The 27595-nt window shown below is 38.6% G+C and overlaps 1 protein-coding gene across 2 annotated transcripts in view; it reads left to right on the forward strand.

The window, feature by feature from the left end:
• LOC126375872 (proline dehydrogenase 1, mitochondrial) overlaps window positions 1–27595 on the forward strand; it is a 50829-nt gene that overhangs the window by 20479 nt on the left and 2755 nt on the right. The window contains exons 3-12 of one of the 2 annotated variants that reach the window (XM_050022943.1): window positions 2074–2160; window positions 4921–4971; window positions 15023–15204; window positions 16714–16778; window positions 18138–18316; window positions 23358–23532; window positions 24191–24295; window positions 25699–25836; window positions 26095–26205; window positions 26906–27068. In XM_050022943.1, coding sequence (XP_049878900.1) covers window positions 2074–2160; window positions 4921–4971; window positions 15023–15204; window positions 16714–16778; window positions 18138–18316; window positions 23358–23532; window positions 24191–24295; window positions 25699–25836; window positions 26095–26205; window positions 26906–27068 — 1256 coding nt within the window. The remainder of the gene's footprint in view (window positions 1–2073; window positions 2161–4920; window positions 4972–15022; window positions 15205–16713; window positions 16779–18137; window positions 18317–23357; window positions 23533–24190; window positions 24296–25698; window positions 25837–26094; window positions 26206–26905; window positions 27069–27595) is intronic. The other variant, XM_050022944.1, reaches the window with a different exon arrangement.

The following is a 27595-nucleotide window of genomic DNA, read 5'->3' on the forward strand; positions in this document are numbered from 1 at the left end:
ATTGGAGACGTCCTTAGAGATGTTTAGTACAATCTACTCGGAACCGGCGTGCGTGTTTGAAACGATCGGTGAATGTGGAGGAAGCAAAATAAGTGTGTCAGGATTGAAGCAAATGGTATTTCATAGTCTCTGCTTCCCTGGTGGGAAATAGGCGTGAGTATAAGTACTCACTATTTTGGATGTATTTTTGTTAGATATAAAAGAATCGATCGACCGAATCTCGACTACGCTAATTAATGTCACAACACTAGCTTACGTACAGTCATGAGCAATATGATGTACCCACTTTAGGACTCTGTCGCATTAACATATTTGATATTTAGTGAGACTTACAGTTCATTTGTCAAAAAAGTTAATGTGACATGGTACCAAAGTGTATACGTATTAAATGCTCGTGACCGTACTTTGATAGATCTAATTCTTACCGCGCATTGAAGCTATTGTAAAATATTGGCCCCGATTCCTGCAGACACCGCCTAATTTTATTTTAAGTTATAGCCGTCATTTTCATATCCGTCGAAAAGGAAAGGGACGGATGATTCACAGCTCTTCATTTTAGGAAGAATGAGTAAATGAATGAATAACCCGTGCGGATCAAAAAGGTACGTCGCTGGTATGCAATCCGTTTGTCGTGCTGTCTACTAAACTCTGTCGGGTTATTGACTGATGTAAAAGTTTTAGACGGTTGGTTTAGATTTGTGCTTAAAATTGACGTGTGTTCCATAAATTTTATGCTTGTCGATTACCCATCCCTTTCCTTTTCGGCGGATAAGAAAATGACAGATATAACTTAAAATAAAGTTAGTTGGTATTTACAGGAATTAGCACCATTATTGACATATAATCACTTATTGTACTGATTTGGTCGTTCTGTTGAATAGTATGTACTTACCTATAATAATATAAAGTACCTTAACGTTCCAACTCGTTCGACGCTCACAGTCGTCCAAGCTCTTAACAAGTGGAACGCTACAACATTGAAGACAATTTAAATAAAATTACCTATGCACTGAAACTGTCTGTGAAATGAATGATCCGTCCCATATGTTTAGAGGCCTTTCAGGTGCAGATTTAAGGACATTTGTTGGATACATACATTGTTTTAAGTTTACGCGGTTATTACCATAATTAAAACACATAATAACGGGTTCTTATCGCGTTTAAGCAGGGATATGAGACTCATATCCTTCATTTGTTGGATATTGCCCAGTTTAAAAGAGGTGGGTTCGTGTCGATTTCTGGCACACCCTGGACACTTCATACGAAAAACCTCGTTTTACACAGACACTACCCAATGACGTTGTTGTACACGCGCATTTGTGTGTGACGTCTGATGCCCATACGTTTGAAGACTAAAGTAAAACCGGGGGTGGTGATATTAACAACGTTATTGTTCTCGGAAGAGCTCGGTGGCGCAGCGGTAAAGGCGCTCGGTTTGCGATTGTTGCGATTCGCTAAGGCCGGTCATAGGATGGCAAAAAAAATTTCATTTCGAGCTCCTCCGTGCTTCGGGAGGCACGTTAAGCCGTTGGTCCCGGCTGCATTAGCAGTCGTTAATAACCATCAATCCGCACTGGGCCCGCGTGATGGTTTAAGGCCCGATCTCCCTATGCATCCATAGTGAAGGCCCGTGCCCCAGCAGTGGGGACGTTAATGGGCTGGTGATGATGATGATGATTGTTCTCGATAATAACGTTGAATTGATAACATGATTGCTCCAAATCTTGCATAAAACACGTATCGGAATAAATAAAAATATAAGTTTAAAAACTAAAACCTGAAGTTTGCTTACCACGGCATACGACCACCGCTATCTTTTAAACATTCGGAAGAATTTCAGAGAAACATATCTATTTTTTGTTTCATACTTTTTAGAGAGTGATTATATTATTTTTTTATTTGTTCATTCTTTTAACTACTTGAAAATACCGATAGAGAAGTATAATTTATACTGGACAAAAAGTAATGAAAAGAAACATAATCTTATAATCCTTACGAAACATAAACTTCGACGTGTTTCGATTTTTTTTAGAGAATATTATTTGTCTAATAAATATTTTGTTATATTTGCAGACTGCGTTCGTTCGGTGTGAAGTCAATCCTGGACTACTCAGTGGAGGAGGACCTCTCTCAAGAGGAGGCTGAGAAGAGGGAAGTCAGGTATGTACCTACGATACTTATATTTATATATCTATACACGTCAGCGCGACAATTTAATTTGCACGGGTTATACGGAGCGTTTTTAGACATTTTATCTAGGTAGGTATTTGTTTATTTATTTGTACATTTACAGTGTTACTACAAAACACAAACTAAAAATAAACTAGGGTTGAAATAGTATTTCGCGCCACGAAAGAAGTCGGCGGATCATAATGAAACTAACTTGACAAGTCATAATAATTCTATGCAGAATAATGCGACAGTAGCGCCGCGGCCTTCGGGTCTTCTTTCGTAAGTATACGGATTATATTTTAAACATAGTTTATCCTTTAGTATTTGTTTTGTAGTAACACTGTTATTGTTACAAATATAATTGTTATTGAACTTCTGAGCGCTTTTTACTAGGCTTATATAAGATTAAGGCTTTTTTATTTAGGCAATTAAAAAGCAACAGACTTATTTTAAGGTATAATTACAACTGTCATTTTCATATCCGCCGAAAAGAAAAGGGACGGATGACTGATAGCTTCTAATTTTAGGAATGAGCGAATCAAACAATACCTAAGCCGAACGACCTAATTATTCAGTTTTTAACCACAAATTAGCGAAAGGTATTTATGTCTGTTTCGCACGAATCGCCCGTTTCCCAGCGGGCTGCTTACCCCAGTGGTAAATAGGTGAGTTTACGTATGTACATAATATATGTAATAGCGAAAACTATTATATAAATTGTCTCGCGGATGCACTTGACAGTTCGCATAGACATACCTTATATGAAATAGGTATTGTTAGGTAGAAAAGAATCGTTCGAGCTAATATCGACTGATACGTCACTATGCTAATGTACGTCACAACACTAGCTTACGTACTTTAGCAGATCTAATACTTACCGCGCATTGAGACGATTGTAAAATGTTATCTTATTGAAATATAGTCAATAATTGTACTGAGTTGGTCATTCTGTTTAATAGTATCTAGCATGATATAAGAAAACCAGATATGCTCAAAAGTGACAACTAACATTTCAAGGTTAGCCCAGCTGACGTCAATCCATGCTGCGTTACCATTTCGTAAAAAATAAATTACCCACGACCATGTTTTTATATTTACCTTGCAAATTGAACTAATAGTAAAAGATTTACTTACAGTTTTAATGATTTTTATATATGTGACAAGTAATAGTAATTAAATACATTAAGCAGTAATTCACTTAATTTTCGATAGTAAAATTTACGTCCTTGGAATGTTGGAGATAACAATTTAATGGTAACACTTACGTCATCAAAGGGCTGGCAATGGCGGCTTGTCATAGGATTGAGCATACCTGGTCTTCTTATACCATGGTATCTAGGTACTTACGTAGGCGATGCCGTATCCTATAAGAATTAAAGTCGTGAGGTCGTTTACTTGTCAATGCATTTGCCGAGGATCTCGTCTTTATGACACTTTGCATTGAAGGGCTAAAGACTGAATAACTACTCAATGTTATGTCATAAAACATGGTTCTCATACAGCCACAACAATAGGATGACGTGTGCGGGCAATCTTTATGTATTTATGAACTGAAGACTTTGCATGGGTCAGGGGAATTATAGCCGGGAGTTGCCTTTGGGCATAGAATAAGGAATAATGCTACGTATAGAACGGCAACTCTCCGCTCCCCACCAGCGTCTGAGCTAGGTTTACCCCAACCCTGGTGACATCGTAACGAATACTAAAGGAGATGATTCAGACCTTGTTTCTCGACGGAAAATTCCACTAGATATCAACTCAGAATCATGGTCTGACTCATCCCTCAAAGTTTTCGTTACGATGTCACTTAAACCCTGTATAGAATACCCTTTAACTTATCTTTTAAAAGTAATTTCTACAAATCTATACAGATATTTCTTTTCAAATCTCTTCATTGTCTTTTAATCGTATATTTTTTACATTTTCGATAACATGTAGGTATGAGAGGGACGGAAGAAATTACAAGAGTACCTATCATATTGATACCATGGTGGCGCGACCACAGTTGCACCACTTAGTTTTAGCCAGGACTAAACCTAACTCTATCTCTTTCTTGTACTGTTGTAAGTGAAGGACGGTAATAGTTCTGATAATCATTGGCACATTGGTCATTGAAAGTATTAGGGAAGCATAAAAAAATAACCCACTACACTTCACCATCTCATCATCATCTCCCTAGCGTTATCCTGTTTTTCATAGGGTCCGCTTACCTAACCTGAAGATTAGACAGGTCCGGATTTTTACACAAGCGACTGCCTGTCTGACCTTCCAACTCACGAAGGAAAAGCTAGCATATTATTTTATTTATTTATTTATTTATTCATATATTGCATACCTACATGTCGTATAAAATTAAACTAAGTCAATTTTAGACACACAGCACCCTGGATGGGCACAACAACTTATGAAGTTATTACAATTAAAAGATAAAGAAATATTAAAACAGTAACAGTATAAAAAACGAAATAATTAGGTACAAATTATAATACATGCTTACTAAAATTTGAATAATAAATATATATTTAAATAATAAATAATAGAAATGAAATTATAGATTAGCTCACGTTTCCTCACGATGTTTTTCTTCACCGCTGAGTCGTGGTAATCGATTATGATCCAGACATGCATTTGAAAATTATTGGTTTAGCCCGTGCTGGGATTCAAAACTGCGACCCCCTCACAGAGTCAAGCGTTCTATCTTCGCCATCTGATCATCATAAAACATGGATTTTCTTGCTCTTTCCCTAGTGCCCTAAGCAAGTCAGAAGCCGGCCAGGACCCAGAACCTACACCACAAAGGTATCTACCTCAAAATCGAAAATCATTAATATAATGAGGGGCTTTTCAGGCTATGTTCCCCAAAATCAATATAGATGGCGCTGTACAGATTTAAGCTGATAATTACCTATTTTCTTAAAGCTCGTGTACTTACAGTCATGAGCAATATAATGTACCCACTTTAGGACTCTGTCGCACTAACACATTTGACGTTTGGTGAGACTTACAGTTCAATTTGTCAAAAAAGTTAGTGTGACATGGTACCAAAGTGTATACATAATAATGCTCGTGACCGTACATAATTATTCAAATATTATAATGCAATGACAGAGGCATATAAAAATAATTGTTGCTTGTTATTGGAATCAGGGGGGTTAAAATGGCCACCTCGAAGCAATATTGCATCTAAAAAAGCAATATTGCAATCTGACATACATACATACATACATACATAAACTCACGCCCGTAATCCCAAATGGGGTGGGCAGAGCCACAAGTAATCAAAGACAACTTGCAGACACTTGCAATCTGACATTTGCGCATATAAAATTAAGTGCGCAATGCAAACAAAAATGTCAAATAGCAATATTGCAATCTGACATTTGCGCATATAAAATTAAGTGCGCAATGCAAACAAATGTCAAATAGCAATATTGCTTTCTTAGATGAATTGCTTCGATGTGGCCGTTTTAACCCCCCGTATACGGTATAGAATTATGTTGCTTCTCTTTAACATGATCAGAATAATAATGGGTGGATGATATGTTGTGCCTGGATGTAATAAAAAGGGTCATCATTTATACCCTAAAGCAAGATAAAATATACATATTATTATGTCTGTTCCATGAAATTATAAAATTAAACGAAGGCAACTCTGTACAGCGCCATCTATGATTGTTATAGGGAAGTAGCCTGGAAAGTCCTCTCTGAAGCATGAACTTGCCTCCCAATGTAATTAATTGTGTGTTTGTATTACTTAAATGTATATTAATGTTGAGTATTTTTGTGTGGTGTTTTTTTTTTGTTTTTTTTTTTTTAATTTGTTACATCGGATCATCATATTGGTACTGATTCCAGTAGACGCCATTTAATTTTATTTTAAGTTATATTATACCTGTAATTTTTTTATCCGCCGAAAGGGAAAGGGATGAGTAATTGACAGCCATAAAAATTAAGGAACACATGTCAATTTTAGGCAGAAATTTAAACAACCCTCTCAAAATTTTACATTGTACGCTAACCCGGCACAATAAAGTTGACAGCACACGACAAATGGGTTGCATGTCAGCGGGTTGCTTATTTGATTCGTCCAGGTTATTCATTCATTCACTTTAAAATGAACAGTCAATTATTTGTCAAATATGCGTCCGTTTCGGTGGATAAAAAAAAACATAAGTAAATTAAAATAAGATAAAAATATGAGGTGAAAATCTAAAACCCAACTACGAAAAAATCACACTCTAAAAAGTATGAAATAAGAAAATAGGTAAGTATATTTCTCTGAAATTCATCCGAATGCGAATGGTGCGAGCGATGTTTAGGAGATAGCCGTGGTCGTATGCCGTAGTAATCAAACTCTTAGGACAGATAGTCATATAAAATATGCATTCAGAGAAATATACTTAACCTATTTTCTTGTTTCATACGTTTTAGAGAGTTTTTTTCGTAATCGGGTTTAAGTTTATCAACTTATATTTTTATTTAACTATCGTATTAGGATGGTCCTATAATGATAGTTGTTATCATCATCATCCGAAGGACGGTAATAGTTCTGATAATCATTAGCAAAATGGTCCTTTACAGTATTAGGGAAGCATAAAAACCCAATAGGTATCTTCACCATCTCATAATCATCTCCCTAGCATTATCCCGTTTTTCACAGGATCCGCTTAACTAACCTTAAGATTTGACAGGTCCGGTTTTTTACAGTAGCGACTGCCTGTCCGATCTTCCTTCCAACTCGCGAAGGGAAAACCAGCCCAATACAGGTTATGTCGGGAATGTGGGTTTCCTTACGATGTTTTCTTTCACCGTAGAACACGGGATAATCATTTAAGATCCAAACATGAATTCGAAAACAAATTCGACGATCCGCCTAAACCGTCTGTGCTGGATTAGAACTTGTGACCTCAAAGTGTGAGGCAAGCGTTCCACCAACTGGGCTACCACGGCTTGTAATGATAGTTGTAAGTTTTGATAAATAAATAAGTAGGTTAATAAAATTATATGACAACCAATGTTCACAAACAATCAATGGCTACAAGATCAATGTCGTACACAAGTACGGTTTCTCATACTGTCATGGCCGCGTAGTTACGCACTATTAGAACCCTGCCATATTAACGCATTTGACCTTGAGTGAGACTTTGGATACAGTTTGCGAAATAAATAAGTGCGACAAGGTTCTAAAATGTGTCATATCGCCGCCTTGTGATGAAAACGTTAGTTTCAATCTAGGTAAAAAATTGTGGAAAGAAGTCGAGGTATTGTTTCAGACAATTAGGTGATGCAGTGTCCTAACCAAACAAAGGACAGCCTCACAAAGTGATTTCGACAATGTCCCCATCGCGGAACGAACCCGGACCCCCAGATCGTGAGCGTAACGCTCTAACCACTAGACCACGGAGGTTGTGATATACAAGTATTATACAGGGTGTTAGTTACATCGTAACAAATACTGAGGGGGATGAGTCAGACCATGATTCTAAGTTAATACCAAGTGGAATTTTCCGTCCTGTCAAATCTTCAGGTTAGGTAAGCGGACCCTGTGAAAAACGGGATAATGCTAAAGGGCTGATTAACCCAGAATAATGAGCTGAATCATCCCTCTCAGTATTTGTTACGATGTCACTTACACCCCTATACAAGTAGCCATTCAAGTAGATAGGGTGTTAGTGACATCGTAACAAATACTCAGGGGGATGATTCAGACCATGATTCTGAGTTGATATCAAGTGGTTTTTCTTGTCGGAAAATTCATAAAAATAGTTGTGTTTTTTTAATTACTTTCAGTTCCATACTTATGTGACGGAAAATTCTACTTGATATCAACTCGGAATCATGGTCTGAACCATCCCTCAGTTTTCGTTACGATGTCACTTACGCCCTGTATATCAATGCTTTACATAGAAACAGTTCCCAAATCAACCGCTCAGTCGATTTCTTCGGTCAATTTACTATTATTGAGCATCGCGGCACGTCACTAAATCAATCGAGTCTATTGCGCAAATTACGTCACTCCACTGTTATTGTCACTCCCAGATCAAAACAGAATCAGACAAATGACTACCTACTTCATTTTAGTGGACACTTATAGACACTAGAGTATAATTATTGTGGAATCGTATTGACGTGTCTTATGCAATCTAGCGTCACTAGAAATACCCTAGAACATACGTGGACTGACGACTGGCAATATTTTAGGTATCTATATGTATGTCGTGGCCAGATTTTAGAATTGATCATTTCATGATGTGCCCGATCATTTTATGAAACGGTCGGCGATAAGATTGGTTCACACTGGCCGCAAAGTAAAACTTCATCGGGGTATATTGCGGCCATATAAAACTCATACCAGGTAACCGTAAACAACATTTTTAAGAGTTTTAATTAGGTAAATAAAAAATAAATAAATAAAATAATAAATAAAAAAATAAATAAATAAAATAAACAAAAATAAATAAATAAATTTCGGTGGCCGTAAACTAACAGAAAAAAAATGTGTTTAAGGGGCTGAGGGGTGCCACTTTGAGGTTTCGCATCAGATAAATATTTTGCTAGGGCCGTCACTGTTCGTATCCATCTTATGTCTTCCTATGAAAAGACATCTGTCTTTTATGGCTCTGCCCACGCTTTTAGGGATTACAGCCGTGAGTGTATTATATAAGAACAAGATAGAAACATCGTCTTTAAACGCTCTGAGGTTGCCAACAATAATAAAAGAGTTGAGACTCACCCAACAGACCAATTGGTTTAATCTCATCTGATTCGGCCTGCGGGCTTAGTACCGTAGAATAGAATAGAAACTTTATTTGCGTCAAACATGGTGAATAAGGTGACAAGTGGGTATTAGAAGTAGGTACAATAAATGTTTCGCCATAACAGTGTTGGCATGCAAATGTCATTATATGTAGACAAAGGTACACTTATTTACACTAAACTTTTATTTCTCATTGGTGCAAGTCCGGTACCGTCGTTCGAACGTGCGCTCTCCGTTTTAGAAGCAACCCGGTAAACCACAGGACCACAGTAGCAAAGAATGGCAAAGCCTTTTCTATAAATGATTTCCAGTTCTACTGGTAAAAATGCGTACATCATCATCTTCCTAGCATTATTCCGTTTCTCACAGGGTCCACTTACCTAGATAATCTGAAGATTTGACAGGTCCGGTTATTTACAGAAGCGACCGGCGTCTGACCTTCCAACCCGCGAAGGGAAACCAGCCCATACAGGTTAGGTCACCTCCGAAAATGCATTTCTCGAGAATTAGGTTCCTCACAAAAAAAGTAAAAATGCGTGGATATGATTTGAATAGTATATTCTTTATGTATACTTATTTTGATTTAGTAAAATAATACCAAGACTTGATGGTTTATCTTCTGTGGCGGTTAGTTTATTCGATAATGTTGGCATTTCTGCGTGACAATCTGTTAAGTTGTCATCTTACAAAAGGACTTCCAGTTTTCGAAATACACGTTGGTACCAGGGGGGTTAAAAAGTTTGCATTGCGCACTTTTGCAAATTCACATGTGCAAATGTCAAATTGCAATATTGCTTTTTTAGATGAATTGCTTCGATGTGGCCATTTTAACCCCCCAGATGTTATTCATTCCAGAGGTAGTAGGCACGTTGTAATATTACCAGTTACAATTGTTATAACGACAATAGTTCTAGAACTACTGACTGTACCTTTAGAAAGTGGCTAGGCTCCAACGTATCTTTTACTGTCACCTAATTATGTCTGATCTTAGACAAATGTCTCATCTCAAATAATTACGTATAGTCTGTGGCATGCGCGTTGTAAATCTGTTTTTATTGCTACAAGAATTAGGTTCCTATTGTTATGCAGATTGGGCGTTGAAAATGATTTTGGAGCAAATCTTCTTAGTAATTGGCTTAAAATCTATGTAAAGTAGCTAGTTGCATGTTTGTCACGCTAAAAATGTCCTTGAACATTACATAATAGGAGTATATTATTTAGCTTACTACAGTATCTCATAATTGTAGTACAATTTGTATTTCTAAATTCAAACGAATGCTCATCGGAATTTGAATTCAGATCCAAGTCATTTTCTTGTTATTTTATTTTCATTCCTACGATAAAGTACCTACTATTATTTTTTTTTGAATTTTTGGCCTGGTTACATAGACCTTTAGGCCATTCCACATCTTCATTTTGGAGCTGGTTCCAGCAGACACATGGAAATATGCACTTATATTTTTTGAAATGATTTCTTAATGTTATTATAAATGGGTTGGAAACACTTCACATTTTTTAATAAATCTTTTAGGCGGCGGGGGGTATTTGGTAATATTAAAGTTTTATTAAAGTACTTACCTACTTAGTTCTGAATTCAAATTCTGATACACGTAATGAATGAACATGGAAATTAGGATTCGTTCGTGTTCGGAAATACTTACCTACAATGATTATAGAAGTTTAAAAAATAAAAGCACTGTCAGCTAAAGAAGTCAAAGAATTGGTTTTGGATAAGTGGAAAATGCGACAAGAATAGTGTTGTTCAATTTGAAGACGGATATTTGTCTATGATTCGATATTTAAATCCTTCAGACTTTTTAACCATCGATATTTGGATTGTTGGTCCAATTAATAATTGGCACACGTTGGTACCAAACCCAAACCCACTGTAGAGGGGAGATTCAATTGATATTTCAATGCCGTGACTTTGGACTCATTGTGTTGAATAGCAATTCGCGTCATGTAGGTAGGTATAAATCTCAATTTCAGTAAGACCTAATGTGGACTTGTTCAATAAAGTCCCGAGTTTTTATTTCAACTATCGTCATTTTTAATCTATTGAAAACTTAACATAACATTTCACGACTATATCCCATTTGGGATTGGAATAGTTAGAGTAATGGCGTTTAGTAAAAAGTAACTGGTCATGAAGAAAGAAAGAACAAAAAACAAAAAGAAAATTATCACGAAAAAAAAAGAAAGTTATGAAAGGTTTTAAGTTTACGCGGTTATGATCATAATTAAAACACATAATAACGGGTTCTTACCGCGTTTAAATGGGGATATGAGACTCCCGATATTTCGACACTGTTGCAAGTGCCATGATCCCGTCATCCCGTGATCATGGCACTTGCAACAGTGTCGAAATATCGGGAGTCTCATATCCCCATTTAAACGCGGTAAGAACCCGTTATTATGTGTTTTAGTTATGAAAGGTGTCACGGAGTGGACACCTCTTGGACAAAGAGCAGAGGGCAGACCCAGGAAGCGAAGGAGAGACGATTTGGACGCGTTTCAGACGGATGGGTTATTATTATTAGTTGGAAACAAACTCATTGATCGTTAAAAATGCACATTAAATTTTTCATTTTTTTTTTACATTTTTCCTCACCTTATGGTTATTTGGAAGAAATCGCTTTAAGCGATAAGGCCGCCATTTGCCATGTACTTAGTTAAGAGACTTTTTGTAATTATTTCTTTTTATTTTGGTGCAATAAAGTGTATTTGTATTGTATTGTATTGCACATTACATCTTTTCTTCTTTCTTAATTTTTTAGCTAGCCTGGATTGTCCCGCTGCTGGGCAAAGGCCTCCCCTCTGAGCTTCCATTTGTGCCTGTCCTGAGCGATCTCTCTCCAATCCGTCTGAAACGCGTCCAAATCGTCTCTCCTTCGCTTCCTGGGTCTGCCCTCTGCTCTTTGTCCAAGAGGTGTCCACTCCGTGACACTTTTCATAACTTTCTTTTTTTTTCGTGATAATTTTCTTTTTTTTTTCTTTCGTTCTTCATAATATAATTTATTTCATGCTTCAATATCGCTCTTATCAAACTAAAGCATTTTTTTCTTCATCATATTTCTCGGTCTTATGGAGGGCCATCTCACCATTTGGTGGTGTGATTGAGGTCAAGCGCAAACTTGTCTAGAAATAAAAAAAAACTGACACTTTAATCAGTTCAGTTCAATCGAACTTTTTCTACTTACTTACCTATTTTTTTTTCAACTTTCACTATCACCTGCTGAAGATTCTTTAACTACTTACTTAAGTAAGTATGTACTCGTCATGTCGTCGCTGATCGCGAATTGACGTATCTACAATTTTTAGCGAAACTGATTTGCACCTATTATAATTGTCAATAAGACACAAATCACTTTAGCAAAAAATGAAATATACGTCAGTTGGCAAAGTCAGCCACGATATGAGCCATGTCAGGGACCTGAGGCGGCTCAGTAGTAGATGACCCACATAAAAGCAGAAGATCTTCAGCCTGTTGAACTTCACTACATAAATACATAAACTCACTTCTATTTCCGTAGTAAGCAGAGACTATGGAATTCCATTTGCTACGTTCCCGACATACTTCTTTTGCTTCCTCCATATTCCTACTCGTTTTAGCAACGCACGCCGGTCAGACTAGATCGTAATAACTCGTAAAAACTCTTTCTCCTTCTCTATTATAGGATAGTTTCCAACTAGTCAAATCAGCTACTTTTTACTAAAAGCCAAAACACGAAATTACTATTAAATTTGTATAAAGATGCAACCTGTGACGTCATAGAAGAAGAAGAAGTGACAAAATGTCGCACTTATTATTTCGTTTATCTTGATTAAAATAAGTTACTTAAAGGCCGGGTTCCATTCGTATTTAGTGGATATCGTCCTTCATTATGCGCACTGCTATTCTTTGTCGTTTCTCTGCCGTCTTCTGTATTTCCGAATGCATATAACCCGGGTGCTTTTAAGGCCAGACTGAACAGGCACCTTCTGGGCGAGCTCGCGCCATCTTAGGCCTCGTCAATGCTTTCGGGCAAGTCTGGGGCCAAGACCAAACCCATCAAAGGTAAAAAAGAAGTTACATAAATAGAAAAAAGAAAACATTTTTTGTCAGTTTTCGATCTGTCTTTATTTAGAAATCAGAATTTCAAAATTTATCTCTAGGAAACTTCCCAATCGTCGATCCATTGTTGCTATTCTTTAATTTAAAACGTGTTATCTTTTGTTTCTTTGGTTTTTCTTTTCCACTACCATAGCCACATCCATGAATGTATATATATGTTACTGGCCACGTCAATCTAGAATTAAAAAGAACATCCACGTGTTTCATAAATCGTTAGTGCAATCTAGGTTGTGCCAAATCACAATGAAAGTGATTTCGGGTGTATGAACCCACCACGCGTTGGCAAAAAATGTTAGCTCGGAATGAGGTTATGACTTTTTTGTTATGCTGTAGGTCGACGACCTGATTAGTTGTATATCTGTCTAGTACCGTTTATTATAGATTTTATGGAGCTCTATTTGATATTATACTTAGTAGGTATTAGGTACTAGTTTTTTGTTAAGTATTGCCAAAATTGAATACGTCACATTGTCTAGTCTAGGATTATTTATTTATTTATTTAATATTTGGGAAGATCAACATTCGCTTACTTACTAATAATTAATGTAGTAACATAAAGCTTATTATAGATCCCCACCAATAGCGGCAACATAGAAGTAATAGCGAAGTGAGACAGAAAAGCAAAAATAGAAAGAGAAAAAACTATTAACTATACAGAAAACTAATTTTAAATAAAGTTGCACATCATTGCTCATGAAAAGATGTGTCTTTTTCGGGGGATAAGTACGTATTTTGGACAGCAGACCAGGGGAGATAAGTGAGATCAGCTACTTTCCTTCTCTCGACCAATGGAAGCAAGTGGTGCTTTTACAAACGCCAAGGTAGTTAGTTCCTAGAGCTGTATGTTTGTTTAATTTTATAACACAAATGCCGCACGAATTTGGGCTGGATGCTTTTAATCATGTCAATGTATTGACTATACCTTGAGTTCGAAATTTGTAACGCAAACTCCAGATTGCTGCGCACATAAGTAGTATCTTTGTCAGCAGCATATTAATCGTCTAGTGAAAAGAAAACCTCGTAAGCGCCATTTTGAAAAATCATATTCAAAATGGCGGATGTGATTTTTGTTAAAACGTCGCATTACACACGCTGGTTTCAATCCAGTTAAAGCCCTATCGATTTTCATCCAGATTGCAATGAACATCGGAAATTAACTGGTACCAAATGCCAAACTTCGATTTATCTGAATCGTTTTCAGGTTGCCGAAGTTCGCCAATTAATTGGAAGAAATCGAGGGCCGAATCACGTCAGTATGTGTTTTTTTTAAATGGCGCTTACGTGGTTTTCCATGTTACTGGTGTGTAACGTGTTTCTGCATTTAAAAAATCGTTTTTCAAATAGGTACTTACTTGGCTACTTACATCTTTGTTTAGCGCCCACATACATTCCAATTCGGTGACTTGTAGGTACCATCCTAGTGCAATAATTTATTTTTTATAATTTTTTATAATATTTTTGATCATCGAAATATAACATGTGTTTGCCTGCCAATGCATTTTTGCTGTAGCGTAGAACTAAAATACTAAATACAATTCTGATAAGTAAATAACAAACTAAAAATATAATAGAAAACCATACAGTGACGTCAGAAAAACGTGATAAAATGTCGGACTTATTATTAAGTACTTACGTTTTTCGTGTTTAAAATTCATCATCACCTAAAATAGCATTATCCCGTATATCACGGGGTTTAAAATTCATAAATTAGTTAAATTCAAAACATTTGTTTCAAAATTTAATGAAATTACATTTCATTGCGTGTAAATTTATTGTGCAAATTGTTTACAAGTATATTGTATTGTTCATTTTGTTTATTACTTTCATTAGGTTAAATAGAAAAGGAGGAAATTTTCGTTAGTTTTACACACGAAATAGAAGAAATAGGTATTGCATTTGTTTGTATTTAGTAATCAGAATTTCATAGTTTATATTTGGCCTAGGATACTATCCAATTTTTAACGTGTTCGTTTCCATAGTGCATCGACGTCATCTTGCGGAGACAACCGCGAGGAGGGTTACCTGAAGCAGTTCCACGTGGAGCAGCGCTTCGCCGACCGCCGGTACAAGGTTACCAGCGCACGCACGTACTTCTACATCAACGAAGCCGCCTGCGAGAAGAACATGGAGGCTTTCCTCAGGAGTATTGATGCTGTGCACAGTAAGTATATACAGGGTGTTAGTGACAACGTAACGAATACTGAGGGGGATGGTTCAGACCATGATTCTGAGTTGATATCAAGTGGAATTTCCTGTCGGAAAATTCATGTTTTTTTTTGTTTTTTTTTTAAATTATTTTATGTTCCATACTTTTGCGACGGAAAATTCCACTTGATATCATCTCAAAATCATGGTCTGGAATTTCCTAGTCTTCTTATCGTGTGGGCTGTGAGGTGGAATACCATCCTCATCAATCCTGGTGTCAGGGTTATTACTGAGCCGCCAAAGGCCCCTGACATGGCTCATGTAACGACTACATACTTACATCAGTAAGTAGTAACCGGGAAGCACGGATCATCTTACTTTCGGACAATCAGGTGATCCGCCTATAATGTTCTAACCGAACTAGGGATCACAAAGTGATTTTTGTGATATGTTTCCACCGGGATTCGAGCCCGGCCGACGGAGGCCGATGCTAAGAATTTAGACACGCTGTATGTATGGGTCGTTCTTCTTTTTTATCGACAATAAAAAGACATTTTCCCAATTAATCGGACTTAACATCTTTAAAATTATAACGGCAATAAATATTTTAAAACATCATATAAAGATCTGTCCGTAAAGGACTACGTATTTAGTGGTTCTCTTTATCTTGGTAACATACTTTTCTTTGCAGGCGCATTCCAAAAAATATTGTGACAGAGTGGCCCTTTTCATCGGAGACAGCATTTCAATATACCACTCTGTCACAAAATTTTGTGAAAAACAATGAAGCTACGTTAATAACTAATTGAGGAACCGATTAGTATTTTGCTTGTATTTTGAGTATAATAAGATAACTATATTTTTGGACAATGGAAACATGAAATAAAATTCTAAAACATAACTTATCAAAAGCAGAACGTAAGACAGATCATTGTCGATAAAAAAGAAGAACGACCCACATGCATATACATAATTAGTCGGTTACTGAGAGATTGAGGACCAAGTATAGTAAAGTGTGTGTGTCCTTTATTGTTGTTATTATTGGTGAACATTTTCCAGCTGCGCGTACAATATTTCCATAAAATTATCTAACTTCTCTTTTATGGAAGTTTTTCTTTCATCTTATCGCTTCTTGTTTTCTTACCATATACATACATACATACACATACGTAAACTCACGCCTATTTCCCACCGGGGTAAGCAGAGACTATAGAATTCCATTTGCTTCTTGACACACTTCTCTTGCTTCCCCCACATTCATCAATCGCTCCATACACGCACGCCGGTTCAGAGTAGATTGTACTAAACCTTTTCTAAGGACATCTCCAATTTGGTCAATGTAAGTCCTTCTAGGTCTTCCTCTACCAGCCCTACTACCAACTTTCTTTTTATATACCGCTTTCGCAATTCTATTATCCTTCATCCGCTCTACGTGTCGAAACCAACATAACATTCCCTCCTCAATCTTAGTCATTATATCGTCTTACGATGTTCTACGATGAAATAATTATTCTTTTAATTTCAGATGCTACCAAAAGTACCGGATTGATGGCTGTTAAACTGACTGCATTAGGAAGGCCGCAGTTACTTGTAAGTTGATGTCATTATATTAATTTAATTATAACGACCTCCATGGTACAGTGGTTGAGCGTTGTGCTCACGATCCGGAGGTCCCGGGTTCGTTTCCCGGTGGGATATATCACAAAAAGACTTTGTGGTCCCTAGTTTGGTTAGGGCATTACATGCTGATCACCAGATTGTCCCAAAGCAAGATGATCCGTGCTTCGGAAGGCACGTTAAGCCGTTAGTCCCGGCTACTAGTTACTGATGTAAGTATGTAGTCGTTACATGAGCCATGTCAGGGGCCTTTGGCGGCTCAATAGTAACCCTAACACCAGGGTTGATGAGGTTGGTATTCCATCTCACAATCCACACGATAAGAAGAAGAATTTAATTATGTTATGTTGTGTCGACAACGCACTAAAGTCGAAGATGTAGGTATATGAAACACTAGGCTTAAGTGGAGATGGGCAGGACTTTTGGCAAGACGGGAAAACAACAGATGGGGAAGTTGTTACTGAATGGTGGCCAAGGGGTGGTATGGGATATCGAGGCAGACCACAAGCCCGGTGGTCGGATGACATTGTGAGGTATCGGAAAGCAATGGATGAGACTTGCACAGGACCGGAAAGGATGGCGTGAAAGAGAGGAGGCCGAAACCCAGCAGTGGGTGTATACAGGCTGAGTAGATAGATAGATAGATGTTATAACGTTTCGATGAGATAGGAGCTTTCATGCAACTTAACCCTCGAGAAAGAAGGACTTCAAAATCCCGCAATCATCAACGGCCACCAAGCAATCATTTATTTTTTTTATAACTCATACATAACACAATACTTATATATGGCAATTACAAACGGAAACCTGTTTAGGTTGGCTACCAGGCGGCCTTATTGCTAAACAGCAATCTTCTCCAATCAACTTTGCCGAATTGCACCGGACTTGCACCAATGAGTTGTTAATTTATCTTAAGTGCAGTTTTCAATACATTTAACTGCAACTGCCTGCCTGAGTTAATAATAATAATAGCACATTTATATTAAACTGTCTTAAGGGGCCTCTACGTGTTGGCTTCGGCCCCACGCACGCCTTCCAAAAGTCCGGGCCTCCATAGGTCCGAGATATGAAAAAGACATACAATAATAATAATTTATCTCGGCCATTACAGAAGAAGATACGGCTCACCACCTATCACGTTGGTCTAACAGAAAGCTCGGTGAGGTGAGGGTGTACCTACCCTAGTTCATCTTGCGATGAATGTACCTCTGACTACATCAATTGGGATATAGTCTAGCCATGAGCCTATATATAATGTTATGTAACTCTGCTGGAAGAATCTGATTAATCCATAGCATTTTTTTTTATAACCCATTGTGTGTTGTGTTCCAGCTGCAACTGTCAGAAGTGATCATGCGCGCGCGCAACTACATGCAACAAGTCGGCGGCGGCACAGGGAACGTGCTCACTCACCACAAGACCATCGAGGACTTCCAGCGGTACTTCGGCGAGCACAAGAACAAGCCCGAAGTTCAGGAGTTCATGAAACAAATCACTTCTGATAACAGGGGGTGAGTATTTATTATCCGACTGCGGCCAAAAGGAGGGTTATGTATTTTTTTATTAAGTACGTCCGCATATTTTTTGCATTTCTTCCATCCTTCTTTTCATCCCCTTAAGGAGTGATTCCTTGCATAAAAACTATTCTGTGTTCTTCCATGGGTCTTAAACTATATAACAAATTTCATCTAAATCGATTCTATAATTTGAATATGAAAAGAAAAAAGAGAGACAGATAGCTACTTTCGCATTTACCAATGTTCCTTTTTCAAACTTGCCTATCTGGCTTTAGTGGCGCTCCGCCGCGCGCCGCCGCCGCCAAAAGGCCTAAGTCAGCCAAAGTATTTTAACACTTTTTTATCTGACTGTACTAAACATGTGCCCGAATCGTCAGTCAAAAAAAGTGTCAATTCGGACACCCTATACCCTGTGTGAATATAATTGTTTCCGAGTCGTCAGCAAGCCCACACAAATAACATGTTAATGTTGGACACTTGGACATGGTGTTAAATGCCAAATAAATTATGTTTAACTGAGGTGGCTGTCAGTAATTTCTAACTATGATTTCTGTTGGCTTTGGCACCCACATTTGTTATAAATTCTGAACATAAGCTCACGAACGCTATTAGATTCTGAACAATAACAGTAATTGGGGAGCTGAAAAGGCCAAATCGAAGCAATTCATTCATCTAAAAAAAGCAATATTGCTGCGATGTGGCCTTTTTAAATTAATCTCATGAATTTTCTATCCTGCCCTCGCGGCACAGCAACCGTACCGCGCGCTGCGCGAGTTATATCGAGACCTTTAACCAATAACCGTACGACGTCTATCTACGTAGGCATTCGTTGCGTCTATTGGTCGAAGCCCTGGATATAATTCGCGCCGCGCGCGGCACGGTTGGCGTGCAGACCCTGCTTTATACAGGAAAGTGAGTAGAATATATAATAAACTATCTTAGTTATATCTGTAATAATTACTTGCATTAACCCTGACACAAAGGTTGCTGAGGTTGGTACTCCACAACCTACACGATAGAAGAAGGTAAATCTGCCTACGAATAGGCTCGGGGCGGGGGGGGGTCTGTTATCATTCTACACGTAGTATTTATTCATCTATGTCCTAGGTACAAAAAGTTGGACTTTGCAGTGTACATTTTTGTCTTCATGACAGATAGATGATGAAAGTAAAGTAATCAGTGCCCAAAACACGTTTATTTTTGTTTCCATTACGCAAAGTGACAGTATTCGGGGCAACGGCCTTGCTAGTACTGGGCGGAACTAAATGTGACTGTGACTCACTGCGCATACGCACTATTGGATCACATCCAAAAACGGAGTGACTTGTGACGTTGCCATCGTATACATTAGAAGTTATGTCCCGCGATATGTATCGCGAAAGGGCCTCAGCGCTCCCCATTTGTAGAGAAACTCCTGTTATTGATGACTTCATACATAATATTAATATTCATTATTATGAGGGACGGAATGAGGGACTTTCCAGGCTACGCTCCCTAAAAATAATATATAACTATGTCGTGGCCATATCGTAGAATTGATCATTTCATGATGTGCTTGATCATTTCATTATGAAATGGTGTTACCGACTTTTGCCACCGACGCCAGCGCCACTGCCCGGACATGATCATTATTTTATACATTTAGTTAATTACCTATTTTATTTGGATTGTCATACATTAATTATTTACTTTAATTACTTAATTCGATTAATTAAAATATAAGTAGTAATATTAGCTCGGGTTACAATTAAAAATATAATATGGGACACTGTTATGATTCTAAAAGTAAGTAAGGTGGGGTTGATATGTGATTGGTGTTAAAAAAACTGTCCGTAACCGCCATTCCATTTTGAGCTCAATAACAAGGTGTTACTCTGTAAAAATAGATCCATTTGTACATTTGTTAAGAGTATTATTTGGCCATCTTCGACCCACTGTTCGTAACAATGGTCATATTTCATATGTGCGTGTGCACAAATGAAATAGAATATCACACGTTGGCCACATCATGATGTAGTTTGGCCAAATCAATGAACACGAAACGTTTAACGATATGAGCAACTAAATGCATGATTACTTCATGATATGGCCAAACGTTGGTAATATCGTAAAATTAGTAACATTATCCACCGGTAGTGGCGCTGGTGTCGATTATATTTAAAACTTGATTGATATTATAATCGATGAATCAATGTTATTGTACAATTTCCGATATCAAATAGGTACATAATTTTGAACCTAAGAAATTAAGCGACTATTCGCATTTTTAATAATAACACCGCCATTAACATTATGTCCAAACGTTGATTGCGTTAGGCTCACGATCTGGAGGTCCGGGTTCGATTCCCGATGGGGACATTGTCGAAATCACTTTGTGAGACTGTCCTTTGTTTGGTAAGGACTTTTCAGGCTTGAATCACCTGATTGTCCGAAAAAGTAAGATGATTCCGTGCTTCGGAGGGCACGTTAGGCCGTTGGTCCCGGCTATTAGCCGTAAAAACACCTCCACCAACCCGCAGTGGAGCAGCGTGGTGGAGTATGCCCCATACCCCCTCCGGTTGATTGAGGGGAGGCCTGTGCCCAGCAGTGGGACGTATATAGGCAGTTTATGTTATGTATGTTGATTGAAATATCATTAAACGTTGACGTTTCAGCGATATGGTCAACTTAAGTTGGCTATTTCATGAAATATGACCATTCATGATATGGTCGAACACATCATGAAATGGCCAATTCTACGATCTGACCACGACATACAGATGGCGCTGTTGAGCTTTAACGTGATAACTACCTATTTTCTCATTACTCGGGTACATAATTATTTAAAAATACAATGTATTGCCAGAAGCATATGTAAATAAAAAATCCTTCTTTATTTATCAAAAAATTAAAACAATTCCTAGAAAATAAGTGTTATTATACGACTTCAGTTTTTTTTAATGATAAAGAAAATAATATATGTAAAGTTCCTATTATTGTTTAATTGTAAAGAAAAAGATATATTATAGATAATAAGTACTAACTAACATACTCATCATCATCATCAGCCCATTAACGTCCCCACTGCTGGGGCACGGGCCTTCCCTATGGATGGATAGGGAGATCGGGCCTTAAACCACCACGCGGGCCCAGTGCGGAATGATGGTTATTAACGACTGCTAATGCAGCCGGGACCAACGGCTTAACGTGCCTTCCGAAGCACGGAGCTCGAGATGAAAACTTTTTTTTTTGTGGTCACCCATCCTATGACCGGCCTTTGCGAAAGTTGCTTAACTTCAACAATCGCAGACCGCGCGCGTTTACCGTTGCGCCACCGAGCTCCTCCACATCCACTCCAACTAACATACTAACACTATATAAATAATATACTAACATAGAATAGAACACTAATATCATTTATTTTTTATTGTATCTATCTAGTAGCCTCTCTACACTTTGTGCCCTTGCAAGGTGTCACTTGTACTTTATTAATTATGTAACACCTTTTATAACCTGTGGCTTTGCAATAAATAAATAAATAAAAAATAATTGTTGCTTCATATTTGGATCATCTACGTAGGTACTTACTGATAGAAGTAGGCGTGTTTATTTCGTCTCTTTATTTTCACCGAGCTTTTTGTTAGACCAACACAACGTTATAGTCACACTCCATCCCACGGTTTAATCTCACCCAAGTTTCTTCACAATCATCTTTCAGCTTTCATGTTTTCTTCATCTTCTTCATACTTTCCACTATAAGCGTTGAAAGTGACTGTTATTTCAGCATGGTGCACATTTTCCCGTGGGACCGGTCAGTGGCGTCATCTTTTATCGTAAGCGTTGCCTCGTAAACGCTAAACACCCTTCCCTGTAGTACTGGACTTCTGGGGGTCTAAAAAGAACACATTGGAGCCAATTTTTTTTTTTTTTTGACCTGACTTATTGTAGGTTTGCCGCAGATGGCATTAACTACTTGGCCGGACAAGTGGGGAGCGCTGAAGGCTCTCACCCGGTACAACGTTTAAGACAACAGGCCTGAGGGTGCCCAGTTGGGCGCGAACCTCGGCTCAGGGCGTCGTCTGAGAGGAAAAATATTTGAAAGAATTAATCGACCCTAGTGGGTCGATAGCGATAAGCGCTGAATGAGGGAATTGGAGCCAATGACCATAAAGACTGCCTATTTCTCCCTTGGCCTTTTTAACCCCCCAGTACTACCTACATTTGTTATGTTTATTCTGAAATACTTAATTGATCAGTAGCGCTAAGGTGTCATATTCTATGATAAAAAATCCACGTTATTTTCGTTTATGCTAGAGTTAATTACCTACGTTCAATTGCATATTATCATCATTTAGCCGAATAATTTGATGACGTATATGAAAAATACCTCATACCATGTACAGTCATGAGCAATATAATGTACCCACTTTAGGACTCTGTCGCACTAACATATTTGACATTTAGTGAGACTTACAGTTCAATTTGTCAAAAAAGTTAATGTGACATGGTACCAAAGTGTATACATATTAATGCTCGTGACCGTATTACTTTTATATACGCCAATGTCCAATTGCAATATTGTTTTTTTCTTATATGAATTGCTTTGATTTGGCCTTTTTAGGGGTTCTCTTCTTCCTTAAACATACCGTCGCGTTTTATAGTGAAAACTACGTAGATATGAGCCTTTTTGAAAAATTACATTCGGGTGTAATTTTTGTCAACAAAATCTCGAAACAGACAAGTTAGATTCAATCCAGATAAAAAAGGATGTTATCAATTTGTACACGGAATAAAATGAATTGAAAGAAATCTAGGTTTCGTTAAAGAAAATCACACCAGAATGAGATTTGTTTTTTAAATACAAAAATAAAATAATAAAAAGGGGTTTAACTACTTTACTTTCACTTTAAGGCGAACTCAGCTCCTTTGTTTTGTACACAGTTCAAAACATGTTGATCGAAGTTTAGTTCCATTGCTACCAACCGTACGCAACAACGCAACGCACTTTTAAAAATACACTCAGCAATAACCAGTTTAACCTGGTCTGTCATTCCAGTATCGTGCACTTGTTCCCATGGTCCAATATTCTGGACGAGGACATGAACTTGTCGGACACCTTCCGCGTGCCAGATCCCAAGTCCGGGCAGATGAGGAGGCTCATCTCGCAGATCTCCAAGCAGGAGGAGGCCCAGTTCAGGAACATGCTTCGGAGACTGAATACCGTCATCCAGGCAAGTCTTCTATTTATTCATTAATTTTACCCACAATCTCACCTGATAGTAGTAGTAAACGATAGTGGAATTGAAGCAGCGACAGCGGTTCTCATGCGAAAATACGCATTAGGGCCGTTCCATCCTCTTTCTGCTATTCCGTGACCTTTGCCTATAATTTGCAGAAGAGTATTCAGAAATCAGAATCATTTATTCAACGTACTTAATTATCATGGATAAACTTGTTGAAGGTCAATGTAACATTTTTGAATTTACGTCATTTCGCAAAGTGTTATGGCTGAGGAGAAGAAATGACAAGAAACTGCAACAGCAACACATCTTTTAAAAACCAATGAGGGTATATATACATTACAAGTTATTTAATAACTATTTATACAGGAGGCAGGGGGAAAGCAGTGGGGTGAGGTACTTACTACGTTATCTGCCCAGTCTCACGATGAGTTGTTCATTACAAATTGCAATGCCCTCACCATGAATCGATGCTCCAGATCATACGCTCTATCCAGTAGACTGGGGTAGGGGGTTTGTTGCGGAATATGATCCTTTACGAGTGGCGCATGGTGCACCGATGTTCATTTTGTAGGTCCCCAAAGAAACATTATTTATTCAAAATGAAATAAAATAGCTGTAAATTAAGGCTGATATGTCTTGTGCGCAGGCGGCGAACGAGGTGGATGTGCGCATCATGGTCGACGCGGAGCAGACGTACTTCCAGCCAGCCATCTCCCGGATCACTCTCGAGATGATGCGCCGGTACAACAAAGTAAGTACCTCAATGTCTCCATACAACTGCTTAGTCACTTGTATGTAGTATCCGACCGAAGTTATGTTTTAAAGAAACCGAAACCGAATTTCGGCCGCAGTCCGTAGTTTTGGCCGAAACTAGGCCGGAACCGAAAGTTCGATCGGAAACTAATCACATGAGTCAACAAGACATATTTCAGTTGAATTTATATGAAACTATGTAGTATTCATTATTCTGTATTCCAAGCCCATAGTTCCGTCCTTAACCTACGTTAACTGCAAGAAAATTTTATACTTATCAAGCCACCGCTGGGTATAACCCTTCGCCATTTTGCACCACATTGTCCGGTCCTTTTTTTTAACGAGGAGAAATCCATCATGGATTCCCAGCCGCCCGGGGAAAGCGACTGGGTTATGTGAGACTCCTACTCACTAAAACTCCTCGGTGTTCCAATCCGTTCGCCGATTAGCGGGTGTCCGGGGACGTTGGCATACTCTTCCGTGCACACATTTTTTTTTTATCTTTGGGAAATGCGTTACGCCCGGGGGGGCGACGTGGTTATGTGGGACTCCCCGGGTGTCGCTACCCGGTATACCCACTAAAACCCAACGGTGTTCCTCCTTGCCGCCGCCGTGTGGCGGGGATACGGGAACGCAATTGCACACAACCGTGACCCCGCCGGCACACTGTCCGGTCCTGCGCTAACCTCATTGACAACTTTCCCGCCGTTGCAAAGGTGTCATCCGATAACCGAGCCGTGGTCTACCTAGCCAAGTATCCCCGGATATCCCTTTCCACTTAAGATTCGTAATTGGCCTACCTACGTCAAAGTCGGTCTTTCGACGAAAATCAACATTGGAAATGCCATCCATATCAGTGATGCCAAAATGGAACGCTCCATGGCTCTTCGTGCAACTTCAATTTTGTACTTATTAATATGCTCTTTGGCATGAGTCCATTAGATTACAACATAACATAACAAATATTTTATTGCACAAACAGGAAAAAACAAAATACAAAACAAAAGAGAAATAGAATTAGTACAATAGGCGGCCTTATTGCTAAGTAGCAATCTCTTCCAGGCAACCTTTAAGTATAGGAGATATTGAATATTATACTATATATCCTCCTAAGGCCCACGGCCATACTAGTAGTACTAATCCCATTGTTTAACTATTGTGTCTGGAAATCCGGGCCTTACGACGATATAGCTGCGATATAGCTGCAATAAATAAAAAAAAATTATGTAATATAGCGGGATAGTGCAGCATGGGAATACTTGTACATATAAAAATAAATACACTTTCGACTACATAAACTACATAATAATAATACACATAATTATAATTGTTATAATAAATAAATATCACTACTTAACAATTGTCGAATTAAGGTAAAAGAAAGTGTTCTATCAATTCCAGGACAAGTTCCTAGTGTTCAACACTTACCAGACGTATCTGAAGAACACATACAATGAAATCGTCACTGATTTGGAGCAGGCTCAACGGCAAAACTTCTACTGGGCGGCCAAGTGTGTGCGCGGCGCTTACATTGAGCAGGTAAGAACTCTCGGGGGACTTTTCCCTTTTCTTTCAGGGCGTCAAGGGGTTTAAACATTGAAGCAATTCGTCTAATGAGCAATATGGCTTGACGCTTGTAAAAATAAGAGCCGTGGTACGGAATGTTGTGAGCCCTCAGCGCTCCCCATTTGTCCAGCCAAGTAGTCATGCCATTTGCGCGGCAAATCTACAATAAGTCACGCAAAAAAGGCTTGTATAGAACAGCTTTAATCGGTGTTATTGTGTGTTGTGGTACAGGAGCGCGCCAGGGCCGCGGCTATGGGCTACGAGGACCCGACCTGCGAGAACATGGAGGCCACCACCGCCTCCTACCACAAGTGTCTCAAGGAGATCCTTAGCAGAGTCCGGGTAACTATCGTCTTGTTATAAGTTTTTTTTAAACGTAACAGTAGCACAATCTGTGTTACTGACACAACATTATGACTCATTAATTGGCACTACAGCCTTCGTGGTCTAGTGGTTAGAGCGTTAGGCTCTCGATCTGGAGGTCCGGGTTCGATTCCCGATGGGGACATTGTCGAAATCACCCTCCTTCTGTAATTTGTCGTCTGTAAAAGTAAGATGTTTCCGTGCTTCGGAGGGCACGTTAAGCCGTTGGTCCCGGCTATTAGCCGTAAAAACACCTCCACCAACCCGCATTGGAGCAGCGTGGTGGAGTATGCTCCATACCCACTCCGGTTGATTGAGGGGAGGCCTGTGCCCAGCAATGGGACGTATATAAGCTGTTTATGTAATTGGTACTATCTTCAGGTTGATCGCTTAACACGTTCGCTCTGTATGAACCAGATATGAGACAATAAATTTGAAACACATACGTGCATGTCCCATATGTGGGGCACTACGGAAAAGGGAAAATCCGACGGGAGGCTTTTCATGTTGTTTTTTTCTTGCCATAGTGTACTTCAATTCTAATGTGTGTATCGAAAAATAACATTGCACGTGAGTGGTCGATATCTAATTTTCAGCTACACAATGAACGGGTTAACATTACAGTTTTCAGTTGTCTTTGTCTTTAAACAGCATTAAAGTGAAATTAAATATATCCCAGGGCGAGATGAAGGGTAAGGTCGGCATAATGGTGGCCTCCCACAACGAGGACACGGTCCGGTACGCCATCCAGCTGATGAAGGAATACGACATCAAGCCTGAAGACAGGGTCGTCTGCTTCGGACAGCTGCTCGGCATGTGCGACCACGTCACCTTCCCGCTGGGTGAGTCTTTCGCTTCACTCTTATGTTGTTTTTCTCGTGTGGGTTGCGAGGTCAATGCCCGACCTCATCAACTCGCATAAGGGTTACTATCAGTGATGTGCCGATCACGAAATAAAAATTACGTAAAAACAGTTGACCCTTTAGACAGATAGGATCGTTGTGCAAGAAAGAACAATTTGAAAAAAGCAGCCAATGTCCTTACTATTAAAGAGTTTTTACAATATGAAAATTTTTGAGGTTTACGCGGTTATTATCATAATTAAAACACAATCCCTGATTAACGTGTCAAGAACCCGGTATTATGTGTTTTAAAAAGAAAATTCCCGCTTTGGAAACATTCCCCGGAACGGGACATCACCGGTTCCTATTGACACACTAAAGGCTCCTGACATGGCTCATGTAACGACTATATACTTACCTTTACAAAGCAGAGATCATCTTACTTACGTGTATTCGAGTGATCTGCCTGTGACTTCCTAACCAAATTATGGATCACAAACTGTTTTCTTTTTTAATCGAATCCAAGA

This window comes from Pectinophora gossypiella, chromosome 20, assembly GCF_024362695.1.
Source record: "Pectinophora gossypiella chromosome 20, ilPecGoss1.1, whole genome shotgun sequence".
Classification (NCBI taxonomy): Eukaryota; Metazoa; Arthropoda; class Insecta; order Lepidoptera; family Gelechiidae; genus Pectinophora; species Pectinophora gossypiella.